Source organism: Colias philodice, chromosome 25, assembly GCF_061535455.1.
Source record: "Colias philodice isolate Cphi_HAF_F1 chromosome 25, ilColPhil1 Martin Lab GWU primary, whole genome shotgun sequence".
Classification (NCBI taxonomy): Eukaryota; Metazoa; Arthropoda; class Insecta; order Lepidoptera; family Pieridae; genus Colias; species Colias philodice.
Genome location: NC_143110.1, coordinates 5,179,557 through 5,193,457, shown reverse-complemented (window position 1 = coordinate 5,193,457; position 13,901 = coordinate 5,179,557). Strand labels below are relative to the sequence as shown.

The 13,901-nt window shown below is 34.4% G+C and overlaps 1 protein-coding gene across 3 annotated transcripts in view; it reads left to right on the top strand.

Moving 5' to 3' along the window:
• Positions 1-13,608, top strand: part of LOC149477378 (uncharacterized) — a 73,700-nt gene extending 60,092 nt beyond the window's left edge. For 2 of the 3 annotated variants that reach the window (XM_089710713.1, XM_089710714.1), the window contains exons 6-13: positions 3,217-3,312; positions 4,574-4,684; positions 5,092-5,258; positions 7,444-7,648; positions 8,991-9,149; positions 9,486-9,556; positions 9,685-9,858; positions 10,283-13,608. In XM_089710713.1, coding sequence (XP_089566839.1) covers positions 3,217-3,312; positions 4,574-4,684; positions 5,092-5,258; positions 7,444-7,648; positions 8,991-9,149; positions 9,486-9,556; positions 9,685-9,858; positions 10,283-10,472 — 1,173 coding nt within the window. In that variant the 3' untranslated portion in view covers positions 10,473-13,608. The remainder of the gene's footprint in view (positions 1-3,216; positions 3,313-4,573; positions 4,685-5,091; positions 5,259-7,443; positions 7,649-8,990; positions 9,150-9,485; positions 9,557-9,684; positions 9,859-10,282) is intronic. The other variant, XR_016317633.1, reaches the window with a different exon arrangement.
• The last annotated feature ends 293 nt before the right edge of the window (positions 13,609-13,901 follow it).

The following is a 13,901-nucleotide window of genomic DNA, read 5'->3' as shown; positions in this document are numbered from 1 at the left end:
TTATCTTAGTTTTGTGCAAATATTCGTATTTTTAAACATTTGATTTCGATATGGAAAATAAACGAAAAAAATACGCGTGTAACTACACTAGAAAAAAAATTATCTTCGAACATAAAGTTAATGAAACCAAATAGATTGCAAAGGTGATTGGCAACAATTTCTTTATTTTACGGGGTGTCAGTAAAGGGATGTATATTTCTTTAAAACTAAAGTAAGCTCATAAATTTTCTTATAATATAATTTTTTTGAAGTTCCAAAAATGTTTATTTTTCGTTTGAGAAATACGAAATATAATATAAACTTGTATTGAGAACTTGAACTTCCCAAGTTCATCCGGGGAAATCCCCATACGGGGAAAATGATTTGTTTACTCCAAAATTGATCCGAGGTGTTTTAATTTTTTCTTCTAGTCATTTTCAACGTAGCGGCATGTTGTTTGATTATTAATTTTGTAACTTAAATACAGGATGTTGGTTTTATATTCTGATCTTACAGACGCGCTGACAAATTTAGTCCGCCATTTCTAGTTTAGTCTACCAACTCTAAGTACCAATATTAAAACGAAAGGATTATCATCACATCATCAAAACTCAGATGTAATGGAAGATCACAATAACATAGAAAATTCAGTGGGTGTTGAGAACTAAACAAACAGAAGTAACAGAGACGCGAAGAATAAAAAAAGAGGACGAAAACGATAATTCGTTGATGCTTTCCCTTTTCGACGTATTGTTAGGGTACATCACCAATCTGCAAAAAACAAAACTGATGATTCCCAATTGCTGATTAAAAATGAAAAACAAATAATCGACAACAGTGGTGAAAATTTGCTGATCACAATGAAACATCCTTCAGTGGTAGCAGATTTACTCATTTAAAATGTATCGGTGAACAGCGTAAAGGAGAGGAGGACAGGAAAACATTATGAATGTGGATGGTGGATTGTATACAGGGTGTAATCGATAAGTATGTGCAGGCGATTATGACGTTATTATTGCAGGTATCAAAAAACTTAAAACTGATATCGAAATTACTTTACCTAATGAGCAAAATGACAATAATAACTTTTTTAAAGTATAACGAGAAATATCTAAAAAATTTACTTTATACACTCCCATATCAAAAAGGGAAAATGGGACTAGTAGAAGTTAAATGTCTAATTCCGGCAAAAGACATGAATGCGGAAGATGCGGTTAAAAAAAAATTTAATATTTGAAATACAACGCAAAAAATAACACTTTTGTCATAGATAAGAATCATGACTATTTTTTCCAAATTCAGGGACAACTAAACGTTGCAGAAGCAGAAGTCTGCTTATTTGCTGTTTGGACTGGAGTGAATCATTCGTTAAAAATAGAATATATAAAAAAGTATGTAACGTTTAGGCAAAATAAAATGATGGACCATTATCAAGATTTTACATAAATTGCCTACTGTCAGAATTGATTGATTCGAGACTTCAGCATTCGATGCCCATCAAGGACCCATCCTATATCATTCAAGCGATTGAAAAAAAAGAGATAAATCCAGTGCAACCGATAAAGCATCAGAATGCTAGCAAAAGATTTATTAGGTTTATCAATATAAATCTATATATTATACATAATATAATAAATCTGTAGAAGACGCGAAGACTGACATCCGCGCGGACGGAGTCGCGGGCGGAAGCTAGTCAGAAATAAATATCTTTTGTTTTCATTTGCGTATTTTTCTATTTTATAATTTTTTAACACAAACATTACATTTTTTTTATTATATACAAAATTTGTTTATCCGTTTTATTAGTTAAACTGAACAACTTTCACTAAGAAACTTAGGTCGAAAAAAATGTAGGTACAGAGTTATGCATTTTGTATGGAAAGCTTATTTTTTTTTTTATATTTCGTCCAAATTTCTTTATAAAAGTTGATCAGTTATATAAACATGAAGTTGAAGATATCAATAGAAAGTATTCGCAAATTTTGTGTACTGATAAAAAAAAATCACCCGGTGTAATTTTCACGAAAATTGTTTCAAATTGTCATTTTTGGTACTTATTACGAATATTAAATTATACGAATGATTTAATTTTTAAAAATTAAGTGGAGCAACTTTCCCTTAGTACATTTGTATTATTTACATATAGGATGACAGGATGCATTTGTTTGCACTACTAGACCAAGCCCTTAACAGTTTAGACTTTAGTAGGTGGAAACAATTGCGTTTTAAAATTGTAACCACAATACGTATTTCTATTTAGGAGTAAATAGAATGATTAACTCTAAAAGCAAAACGACCGCGTGGGTGTGACCAATTGCGATCGTTTATTTGAGTCCTTTTAAATGTCCTTGTGCGCGTTTTTATCAGCCATTTGACTAAATACTGGCAGTTTTTATATGAAATCTTGCACCAATTTTTACTTTCCGGCTAGGAAAGGAATTCTCTGCAAGTAGAGTATAAACATTCGAATAAAATGATTTTCGGATATAAGTCAAACTCAAGGAAAATCAGCAATGAATACTGAGATAAAAAAAACTTAGAATTAGTCTGTTGTGGTAAAGGTTTCTGAAATATCTTCTTTAGATTAATTATGGTTATCAGGCATTCGAAAACGATACAATCCACCATAGATTGTTCTGTTTTTATACATATTTTCGGATCATTTAACGATATTCGTTGTAGTATGTCCTTCTAAGCATTTTTTAATCTATCCTAAACTTGAACATTCCTATAACCTTGAGAAAACAAAGAAAAGGAAAGTGCCAATTGACAGTATCAAATATTGACTCACGGCAAATGATAATGTCCCTTCATGAATAATTTAAACGTTTGTTTAATGTTTATGTGTAGTTAGATTGGAAGACAATCGGCGGTTTATAATGATGATGGGACGGTTCTAGTGAATATTGGTGGCTTAGGTGATCTTTTATTTTGTGAACTATAGTTTAATCTAAAACTAAAGTGACTTAAGAATCAGTTGTGAGGCCTCCTTACTTATATAAAGGGTTGAGATTGAGAAAACAAGAGAAAAAATAGTCACAACAGGAGAGTAGGAATAGAATTTTCAGGTCGGTTAAAAGTAGATAAGTGATAAATTTATGCAACATTAGTGGTACAACAAACTATTTTAATTTGAACCAGCTGTGCTGACCAGTTCGTTTACAACACAAGCAGGTCGCAGGATTATTTTTTTAAGCAAAGCGAAGGCGTGTTATCCATAAATGTTTTTTGTTTCAGAGTTTCTATCAGCACGTATTCAACGGATGCTACGCGGTTCTGTTGTTCGTTGTGGTTGTCTTCTTCCTGATTTATGGCGTCGAAGTATACTTTAAGGTATTTTATATTAATATTACACAAATATTACACAAATAGAAAATGATTCATTTTATATTTAAGTCTTTAGGTCTTTAATTGCTGTGTTATTGGCCAATGAATTGAATTTTTTGTAATTTCTGTAGTAGTAGTCTCATACAACTTTAAGAAATTAGCAGGAAAAACTTATCTTATTTTTAACCACCAGAGAATATAAAACAGTAAGAACGATTTATAATTTATGTCACAAGGATAATAAGTTTTTACCGCCTACGTTCTTAATTGGAAAAAACATGGTAACACTGATAATAATTATTGATTACACAATGATACAAAGAAGTCAATGATGGACCATTACACCTTATGAGGTGATCCGTACACATTAACTTGTGTGATAACGCTCTATTGTTTGATGCTCTTAAAATACTACGCACATCTTTAATTACTTAAGCCTATAAAATTAATTATCGGAATTTGTATGGACTTTTAGTTCTGGTTCGATAGCATTAAGGAAGTCGTAATGGGTTTTTAAGGAAAAACAATGTTATTTTGTAATTGTCACTGGTAAAGTTGAATGAGATTAATTAACGATGTAATCGTAAAGATCGTATCTTCTTCAGTTGATGAAATGTTTTGAATTGTTTAAACAATTCAAGCATCACTCTTGTACGAAAGCTTACAACTTCAACTTCGGGTGTTCTTGTTTGATTAAATTTAGCTGGAGGTACCCGAGTAATTCAAGTACTACCATGTAACTACCCATGTGCTAATCCTGGTTTTATCTCTGCAAAATAAGTCAGCAGCTCTCTATCTATCTAAAGCCTTGTGAAAAAATTACACTGCGGTACGTATGTACCGTATTATGTGGTAGTATTACCAGCAGGCAGAACTGTGTGCTGCATTAGCTGCATTTCCAGTATATTTCCAGCAATTTTGATCAATAGTCGTTCAGTAAATCTTTACCAAGAATTACGAGGCTTAAGAAACACATACCTTATAAATTTTTCGTGTCCAAAGACTATAAGCAAACAGAACAGATTCTAAGAATACTATAACTGTACAATTGTTTAAATAAGCTAAATATCATGTTCAAAGTTGCATTGTATTAAACGTGTCGGACCCTTTGTGAACCTCCATTTTCATCGTACAATCGTTGTATGGCCCCGAGAGACAGGCTGTGCCTAGTGCGAAGTCCGCTGTCGAAATCTGTACTTATTTTAATAACCTTCCTTTTGGCAAATAAATATAATTTTTTTTTCAAGTTTATATCAATTTGTTTTAGCTTCGCGGCGAGTTCTTGCGCGAGACGAAAGTGTGCACAATAATCACACCGCGGCCGGGACCCTCGTCCGCGGCCGACGGGGACGATGTGCAGGACACGCTCGTCAAACAGGTGCGTGTGTGTGGTGTGTGAGTTTTTGTTTGTGAATTTTTGTGTGTGTGTGGGTTTTTGTGTGTGTGAGTTGGTTGTTGTGTTTATCCTACTAATCCTATCCTTCTGCTACTATTAATTAATTATTAATTTATTAATTAATATTATAAATGCGAAAGTTTGTGAGGATGGATAATATGTATGTGTATGTTTGTTACTCTTTCACGCAAATATTAGTGAACCGATTACAATGAATTTTAGCACACATATAGAGGGTAACTTGGATTAACACATAGGATAGGATTTATCCTGGAAATCCCACGGGAACGGGAAATATGCGGATTTTTCTTTGTAAACGCGGGCGAAGCCGCGGGCGGAAAGCCAGTGTAGATATAAACCAAGTGTAAATAACGATTTCCATTGCACAGGGTGTGCAAACGGACCTGGCGCAGTACGACGGCAGCGTGGACCCGCGCTCGGTGAACCACTCGCAGCTGCACCAGTCGCGGCTCGGCCTCATCAGCCAGGCGCTCATGCTGATACTCATCGTGGGCTTCCTCGCCAGCGAGACGCTCAGCGAGTTCTGGAAGGCCAAGTGAGTTGTATTCACAGAACATATACAAGAGGTTAGAAAGGCATTGTAGGCGGGGTAGACGCGCCAAGGATATGAGCACTGCTCACATCATCATCATGCGTATGATTGGTTCCATTTTAACTCGCGTGATCGCGCGGCGCTATGATTGGCTAGATTTGAAATTGCAAATATGTGCGTAAGCGGACTTGCACGAACTTGGCCACACCCACAGGCGACACCGGTTCTTATAGGAACGGCGAATTATTGCCATTCTAACCTCTTTTATATGTTCTGTGGTTGTATTAGCCGCGTATAACTCGACATATTGATAGAAGGCATTCAATGACTGGCCGGTTGGCTTGGTTGGTAGTGGCCCTGCCTTCCAAGCCAGAGGGTCGTGGGTTTGATCCCCACCCGGGGCAAATATTTGTGTGATGAACATAGATGTTTGCTCTGTGTCTGGGTGTTAATTATCTATATAAGTATTTATTTAAAATTATATATGTATGTTTATCAGTCATCTGGTTTCCATAACACAAGCGAAAGCTTAGTATGAGATCAGATCGTGCCGTGTGTGAAAATTGTCCCAAAAAAAATGATGGATTACACCTTATGAGGTGATCCTTACACATTAACACATAGCACTATTGTTTAATGCTGTTAAAATACTACGCACATCTTTAATTACTTAAGCCTAACACTATCCAACAATAAAAAGAGCTTGTGTGCCGAGCTCACGTGTCAGAAGTGAAACTTCCAAAATCTTCGCCTTACTCCATGACATGACGGTGCCATGACCTTGAAATTTTACTCTCAACGCGCCTTCACTGTTTGTTGCAACATTTTACATAATATAATATGCTCCGTTCCGTATTTGTCAAAGTAGAGGAATCATTTTCGTTATAAAATAGGTATTCCTACATAACGTATAACTTTTAAAACAACCGATTGAATCTTACAAGTTAAATCATCTAGAATAAAAAGTATGTTTTCACAATAAATTATCATTAGTCTGCCATTTCTTGCTGTTTGTACATTATATTTTATCTTGGTATAGTCTTCTTAATCGAATTAAATCTTTGGAAGACAATATAATGATAACGTCATCTAACTTATGAATACAATTAGCATGTATGATCTAAATAATAATATTTTCTCAAATCACATCGAAATTTGGACGCTTTTAGAATTGATTTATGGTATATTTTTGAACCAACGGTGGTATTTGTATGATGCTTCTGCCTAGACGACTAAAAATCTAAATCTTTGTGCCTTATGTTTGCGTTTCTTAGTCCTTTTTAAATAAAGATCATCAGTGGCCTTTTATATAAATATGGCAAATATTATTTTCTTTACTTAGCCAGATTCGTGTACAGAGTTTTGATATGGGGTTAGCAGTGGATTCAGTAATTTACTATGGTCAAACGACCATAGTAAATTTTAGAAAAAAATGGTAAATACTAGTGTTCATCCGGTGTATGTATTATTTACAAATTAGGTAGGTGTAAAACAAATGCAAACACAATGTACATTGATCTTTTGTTATGTTATGTTTTTAGACTTTAAGTGGTGAAAAAGTTTTGAAAAGGCAATATTTTATGACAGGCTAAAACGATAACGTATGATTAAAATCAAATATGTAATATAATGTGAGGATATGTGTGACGTGTGTTTGTTACTCTTTCACGCAAATTCTACTGAATCGATTACAATGAAATTTATCACACATATAGAGGGTAACTTGGATTAACACATAGGATAGGTTTTATCCCGGAAATCCCACGGGAACTATGCGGGTTTTCCTTTGAAAAAGGGGCGAAGCCGCGGGCGGAAATGTAATAAATAATAAATGACGAAATGTCGTACTAATTTTGGTGACGCTTTTGGGCGTTAATAAGAAAAACAAATAATGATTCTTTGAGAGAATAGAATATCTAACTTCAGTTTTAAAGACTCATGTTTGTCGTGTAAACGTGAGGAAATTTGCGAGGGCCGTCGCTGTCGATATTTCAGCTACTGCTAGATAGAAGAGCATTATATAGATTTTTAAAACGTTTGTGAAGTGAAAACTTCTTAGGCGGCGTTGAGCACTTTTTCTGTAATTGGTATAAATCTTAAACTTGCGTCAGGACACGTGACCTGATCGAAAAAGCGTAAGACGGATGGATATCAAACATGCTCAACGTTAATAATCTGTTATACCCAGAGTCCCAGTGGTGTCGCGCAACTGGCACGACGTAGTGTTCCGTCTCGCCGAGATCGGCGTCACGCTATGGTTCCCGTGCGTGCTGTGGAACTGCATGGCGCCCGAGCGGCTGTGGATCCTCAACCCGCGGCGCCTGCTCGCGCGGCAGCTCGACGAGGCGCGCCTCGCGGACCTGCTCGCGCCCAGCGCCCTCGGGGAAACCAAGGTGAGCGGAGGAAGTAGTTTATAGTGGACCACCGTCACCTCAGTGTATATGTTACCGGCCAAATCCGATTTCAGGACAAACCAGTTTTGCCTAGGATAAAATAGTTCGTTCTATACACGATCGGATGAACTGGTATAGCCTAGGCCAAACTAGTTCATCCTAAGACCAATAGGATCAAATGAAACCTTTTTTTTGTAACTGAAAATTTCAGCATTTTAAAAATATGCCACATTCTTTTTTAGATGATAAGTATTTCAGTGTCAGTTTTTTGTGGGATTTAATTTTATGTCTTCACAGCTTTTATGCTTTGCTTTCTGTTTTGTATACTAAAGGTTGGTCCATGGGTGTCAAATATTTCGTCTGTAATGGGTCTAAGACACCTATTTTTCCATGTTCAAATTCATAAATGTTTCACATTATTCATATCGCTTGACAATACAACGTCAAAGAAATATAAAAATTCTTCTCATTTTCATCAAATATGAACCTTCAAATTTGGGTAAAACGCTTCATTGATGTCACGTGAAGCAAATTGCTACGTGCTTATCAATTTTTGCCAATATGGCTCATATTACCATGCAATAAGATCTATTTTATCCCTATTCCCAGCTCGATGTTACCATATTGGATATATCTAGAATGACATGGAAACAGAAATACAATCTGTTTATGGCTGTCGCAAGGAATTGGTTCTCGATTTGGCGTATTCTTTACGTGTCGTTCTTATATCAGAAGCCCCAGCATGCTATACAGGGATTGACTTCTAATGTGCGTTCGGTAAGTGTTCTGTGACTTTCTGGATACATTTCAATAATCAGGGTATATTAAGGTTCAATTTGGTCCTATATTTTTAAGAACTTTCTTGTATATAAAAAAATTGCTATTTTTGCCAAATTTCTCCTTCCCGTCTTGAAGGTTTTGTTTCATATTTTTCATCACATAACGTTAATACAGTTTGTTAAATCCCTGCTAACTTCTCCTTTCAGACTCTCATGGACGAACATGTGAATACAGTATATTTAGTACCTGTTTACTATCCTATCCCTATATACTCGACTCTCATAGACTTTTTAGCCAAAAGGCCGAGAATGTGAATATTTAAACCCTATTGACTTTCCAATGTCCAGTTTGTTTAAAGCCTTTATTTTGACGTGACAACGTCTTATAATTCGATAGAGCCGGCTGCACGCCCGAAAATACATGACCCATGCGGCGTTACCTCGCTCTGAGGCGTTCCATAGGCTTGAAGTGCAAGCGAGAGCGCGGAACGAGCGACAAAGAAGCACAATCGGACGTTGTCACGTTCAACTGACTTTACAGACAACCAATATTTTTTCAACAGAACGTAGAAACCGACTCGCTAGTAGGCAGCGTTGGCTCCGGCCGCGACTGCTGGATATGCTACGACGGCGCTCGCGCTGAGCCGCTGATCCGGCCGTGCCGCTGCACCGGGGACGTGGCCGCCGTGCACCATGACTGCCTCAAGCGGTGGCTTATTGAGGTGAGCGGGAAACGTGGGGGATTTGGGGAAGGGGGGGGGGGAAGTCACTCGTACTATACTAGCTAGCTATGTGGGTGGGAGGAGGGGGGGTTACTAGCTTGCTACGTGTGAATGTAGCGTGGCTGCTCTATATGCTACGCCACTGCGTGCTGAGCCGCTAATCCGGCCGTGCAAATGGATATTTTTCATAAGCATATTTATCATAATAAAATAATACGGAAAAACAATTGTGATTCTATCAACGGGCTTATCTTTTTCTAAAATAAGAAAGATTGACAAAAATAAAGAAAGAAATTATATTTCAAAACTTTTATTTATTTTTATTCATTATTCCAGAGTTATGGTACTCCCGATTGCATGAAGTGCAAAGTGTGCAACACACCTTATCATGTGGAAGAAACTAACAGGTAAAGTTCTTCGTTTCTATGATAACATATTTTTAAATTCTGTTACACTAGTAGCCTTATGTTTGATATAATGTGTCCAAGAAAGAATTTTATATATGTATATATGTAATCTGTAATATCTTTCGCAGACTACTATGGGAGCGCGGGTTCACGTGCCTGCACGCGCTGCGCACGCTGCTCGCGTTCATATGCATGTCGTGCTCGGGCATGTTCGCGTGGGCGCTGGTGCAGGTGTACTCGTCGCCGGTCGCGCGCGTACTGGGCACGGGCGGCGCGCTGCTCATATGTTATGTGGCTGCGAGGTGACTGGTTGCTTTTTTGTTTTTAAATTTAGAACGTCAGCGCTGCTGGGTAACTGGCTGGTTTTTTTTATTTAGAAAGGCAGTGTGTTTGCGGCCAGGTGTGGTAAGGTAACTGGTGACTTTTTTTTATTTAGAATGGCAGTGTGTTTGCGGCCAGTTGTCGATTCATTTAGTGACAGGTAAGGGATACTTTTTTTTGTAAGTAGACAGGATGGCAAAGACACTTTTGTATATGAAACGGGACCGTGTTCATATGCATGTCGTGCTGCGGCATGTTCTACTCAGCTTAGATCTCAAGCGACATAATATATAAAAAAATGAAAAACGCATATTTCACAACAGACAGAAATGTTAATAGCCAAGCACATTCCACTTCATATTATAACATCTCAAATAGTATTTAATATAAATTATTTTCTTACAGGTACCTGGGCATCAACACACTATCAGCGTACCGTCGCGCTAGAGTCGCATCAATACGCATTATAACAGAACCACTGGACGCCCCCTCAACGAACGACACGCAACTATCGACCATAAGCAAAACTGTTACAGTCGAAATTGCTTCGAAGAACGTTCTGGAACAAGCGCTCAAGGGCGAGGGGAACAAATGAGACACCGGTAACGAACCGTTATATAACTGTTATGTGACGTTATATAACGGTTATGTAACGTTATGTAACAGTGATAACTATAGATTCGTTGTAACGGCCTAAATGTAACGGAGTTATGTGATGAATAAAGTTTGACTAAGTAATAAAGAATTGATGGATTGTTCAAGTTTACACCTGGAAACTTTATAATATTTTGGATTATTTAATTATTTATCCAAATTAATGGTTTTTCCAAGTATTCGAAGTGAGGCCTGGTGTAAAAACAACAAGAAACTTGGTGCAGAAAAAGTGCCAAGTATATCACATGAAATATATGAGCATTTGAACACCGTAAAGAATCTATAGTTACCCATCAACAATTGGATAAAACAATAACGTTATAACAAGAAAATAACGGTTTAAAATAACGTTACTACAATGGAAATACCGGAAAAATAACGATACATACCGATACGTTATTCGGAGCAGTACAAAGTGATTGTGATAGTGTTTTCTCTTTCTATCGGATATTAAGACTGTCAAAATTTGCCAAATTTAGTGGAAAAAAAAACATTATTTTTTTTTGTATGGACATTGGTTAAAATGGAAAACTTAGCATATCAAATGTCACAATAATATGGCTTAAGATATAGCGGGTGTAAAAGTATTTATTGTGTTGCCGTTTTGGCGGGAAACATTAATGGAGAAGAAATGTGATTTTTTTTAAATTATTTCACTTGTATTAGTCTTTCACACTTTATTGAAAAAAAACCGGCAAACATAATTAGAAATAATTTGACGGATATAAATCGCGATTTTTTCGTATAATCCGTCGATTTTTTTGTATTTTTAATTAACACTAAAATGGCACGATGAATTTACATTATGTAAACGTTTTTTGTTTATCAAGCAAATATAATTTCTTCAATCTATGTTTACTTGTCAATTTTAGTGCATAAAAAGTTATTTTTTAACATCGATAGTTCAAACGATATCACAAAATCAGTGCCAAAGAGATTTACGTAACAGATATATACGTATAAAAGAGAAAAAAGAAACACAAAAAATAAGTTTGAATTAATTTATTTTAAAGTGTGATTGTAGCGTAGAAATTACTGGGTAAGAACCTTGAAATATTATAAAATAAACTTTGAATTATTCCAAAATGTACATACATGTTTATGTCAATTTCATACTTTATGTGAAGAAACACTTTAAGTTTATAAAAAATCAGCAGAAAGCAATAAGACTATTTTGACAAAAAAAAGCAAACTTCATAATAATAATAAAAAACGGAACTCAAATTAGTCTTATTGTGGTGGAAAATTATATTTTGTTAATTCATAGTAGCTTTCCGTACATATAATAAAAAATATTTATAGTTAATAGACTTTTTTTATTTACTTGTCAATTTTGCCTCACATATAATTATGGTCATACATGTGCAAAATATTTATTTATTTCATCATCATCTATCGATGTTATGATTCCAATAAGATATATTTGGTCTGTATTCCCGCTTTTTTATTTTAATTTTTTAAATAAAGTCTCTATAGACGAAATATTGACATAGTAACATCCTTGATTCTGTTTATTAAAAATGTATGAGAAATTATTATATTTTTTAAAGAATTAAGAAATTAAAATACGTAGCTTCTTAATATATTAAGTATAAGGGCTATGGTAAAATTGTTGTTTCTCTTATTTTTATATCACGAAAAATAGTAATTCTAAAGGTTTGTAGTTACAAAAATGTAGATTTTTTATAATATAGTAACTTCTCAAAACGTTGTCATTTGTATTGTTAAAAATATATATAACGTAGATATAGAGTGTAGCTATTAATTGAAAAAAATATATACAAAATGTACGTATTCAGTGAATAGGCATACTTGATAAAAAAGGTCATTGTTCAAAATAAGAACAACATTTATAATTTGGCGCCATTTTTTTGAAGTTAGAGTCGTAGATAAAATTGTATGAGTGTGCCAAAAAATAACATTTATACATAGGTATTCACTCAAAATATAACCCTCCATAAGGCATAGGTGTAATTCCTATTAATGTGAAAATATATAAGATATTTAAATTTGTCAATAAGTAATGCATTAACGGCTGGACCGATTCGGGCAAAATACATAGATTTTATAACAAAGGGAATCCTTTTTTAAACCATTGAGATAATAGTACTACGTATAGAGGAGACACCACGAACAAAATCTGTGCGCCATTTTTTTGCTCTAAGTTTTAAAAATTATTATCTAGTTAGGTACTTACCGATGAAAGTTATTCCTTTGCACTTTTCCGTATTATTTGTATTATTTGTGCAATATCGTAACACACACGAAGGCATTTTTGATGCGTTTCACTTTAAAACAAATAAAAAATGAGCGTGCAGTTACGCCATATGGCGTATGTTGAGCGGAACATAAGTGATGTAGGCGGTGTCGTCTCCATATGTATATCTCAATGTTTTAAACTCGGAAAAAATAGGCAAGGTTAGTTCTGTGTAAATATATGTCAATTATTCTTAAAATTGATAAAAAAAAACAATATAAAAGAGATATAATATATTAAAAGTTACGTACTCTATATCTTCGTTTATTTAAAAGGAAAAGTATTTTGCTACACAAATCTAAATTCTAACGTATTATATTTAAGGTATAAATTGTAGCGTGCTAGATTATTAGTGGACGCCATATTGAGGTTAGCTGACTGTTTTATATTTATATTCATATAACCCAGTGATTTTAATATATTTCCTACGTATATATGTTTTTTTTTAGTTTAAAGTCAGTTACATGCAATTTTACGTATATTATTTTTAAGTAGGTAGTACTGTTTGAATATTTGCTTGTTATAAAACTACATAAATATATATGAGAAATCTATGTGATTTCATTTATATGGTATACTTATGTAAAAAATAGTAAAAGGCAAGGCAGGACAATATTTTGTGTGTTATACTTAATAAATTATCAAATGTAATGACATCGAGAATCTATATGAACTACATAAATATTTAAATACTATAAAAATAATCACATATAATTTAATATGTATCTATTTTTATTTCAAAAATCCGTACTGTAACAGTAAGTGTTTCTCAATGACTGTAACAGTAGTTATAGTTCTTCATATCGATTCTCAGTGACTATACTTTAAAATAAAACAATATAAACAAAGAAATCATATTTTTGTAATTGTTAAAATAACAGTCAGCAGTTAAATTTAAAGTGTGGTTATTATTATATAAATGATTGCAATAAGTAAATATATTTGATCTCTATGTTCTATCAAAAATTGTAACTGGTTTATATTTTGTAAATATAGCATATAGTTATATCCCTAGTGATATATTTGAGTTGTGGATAAGAAATACAAATGTCCAGTACATAAATGTGGTTTTATTTCTCCCTACCATTGATGATATTATAAGTAAAAAAATTG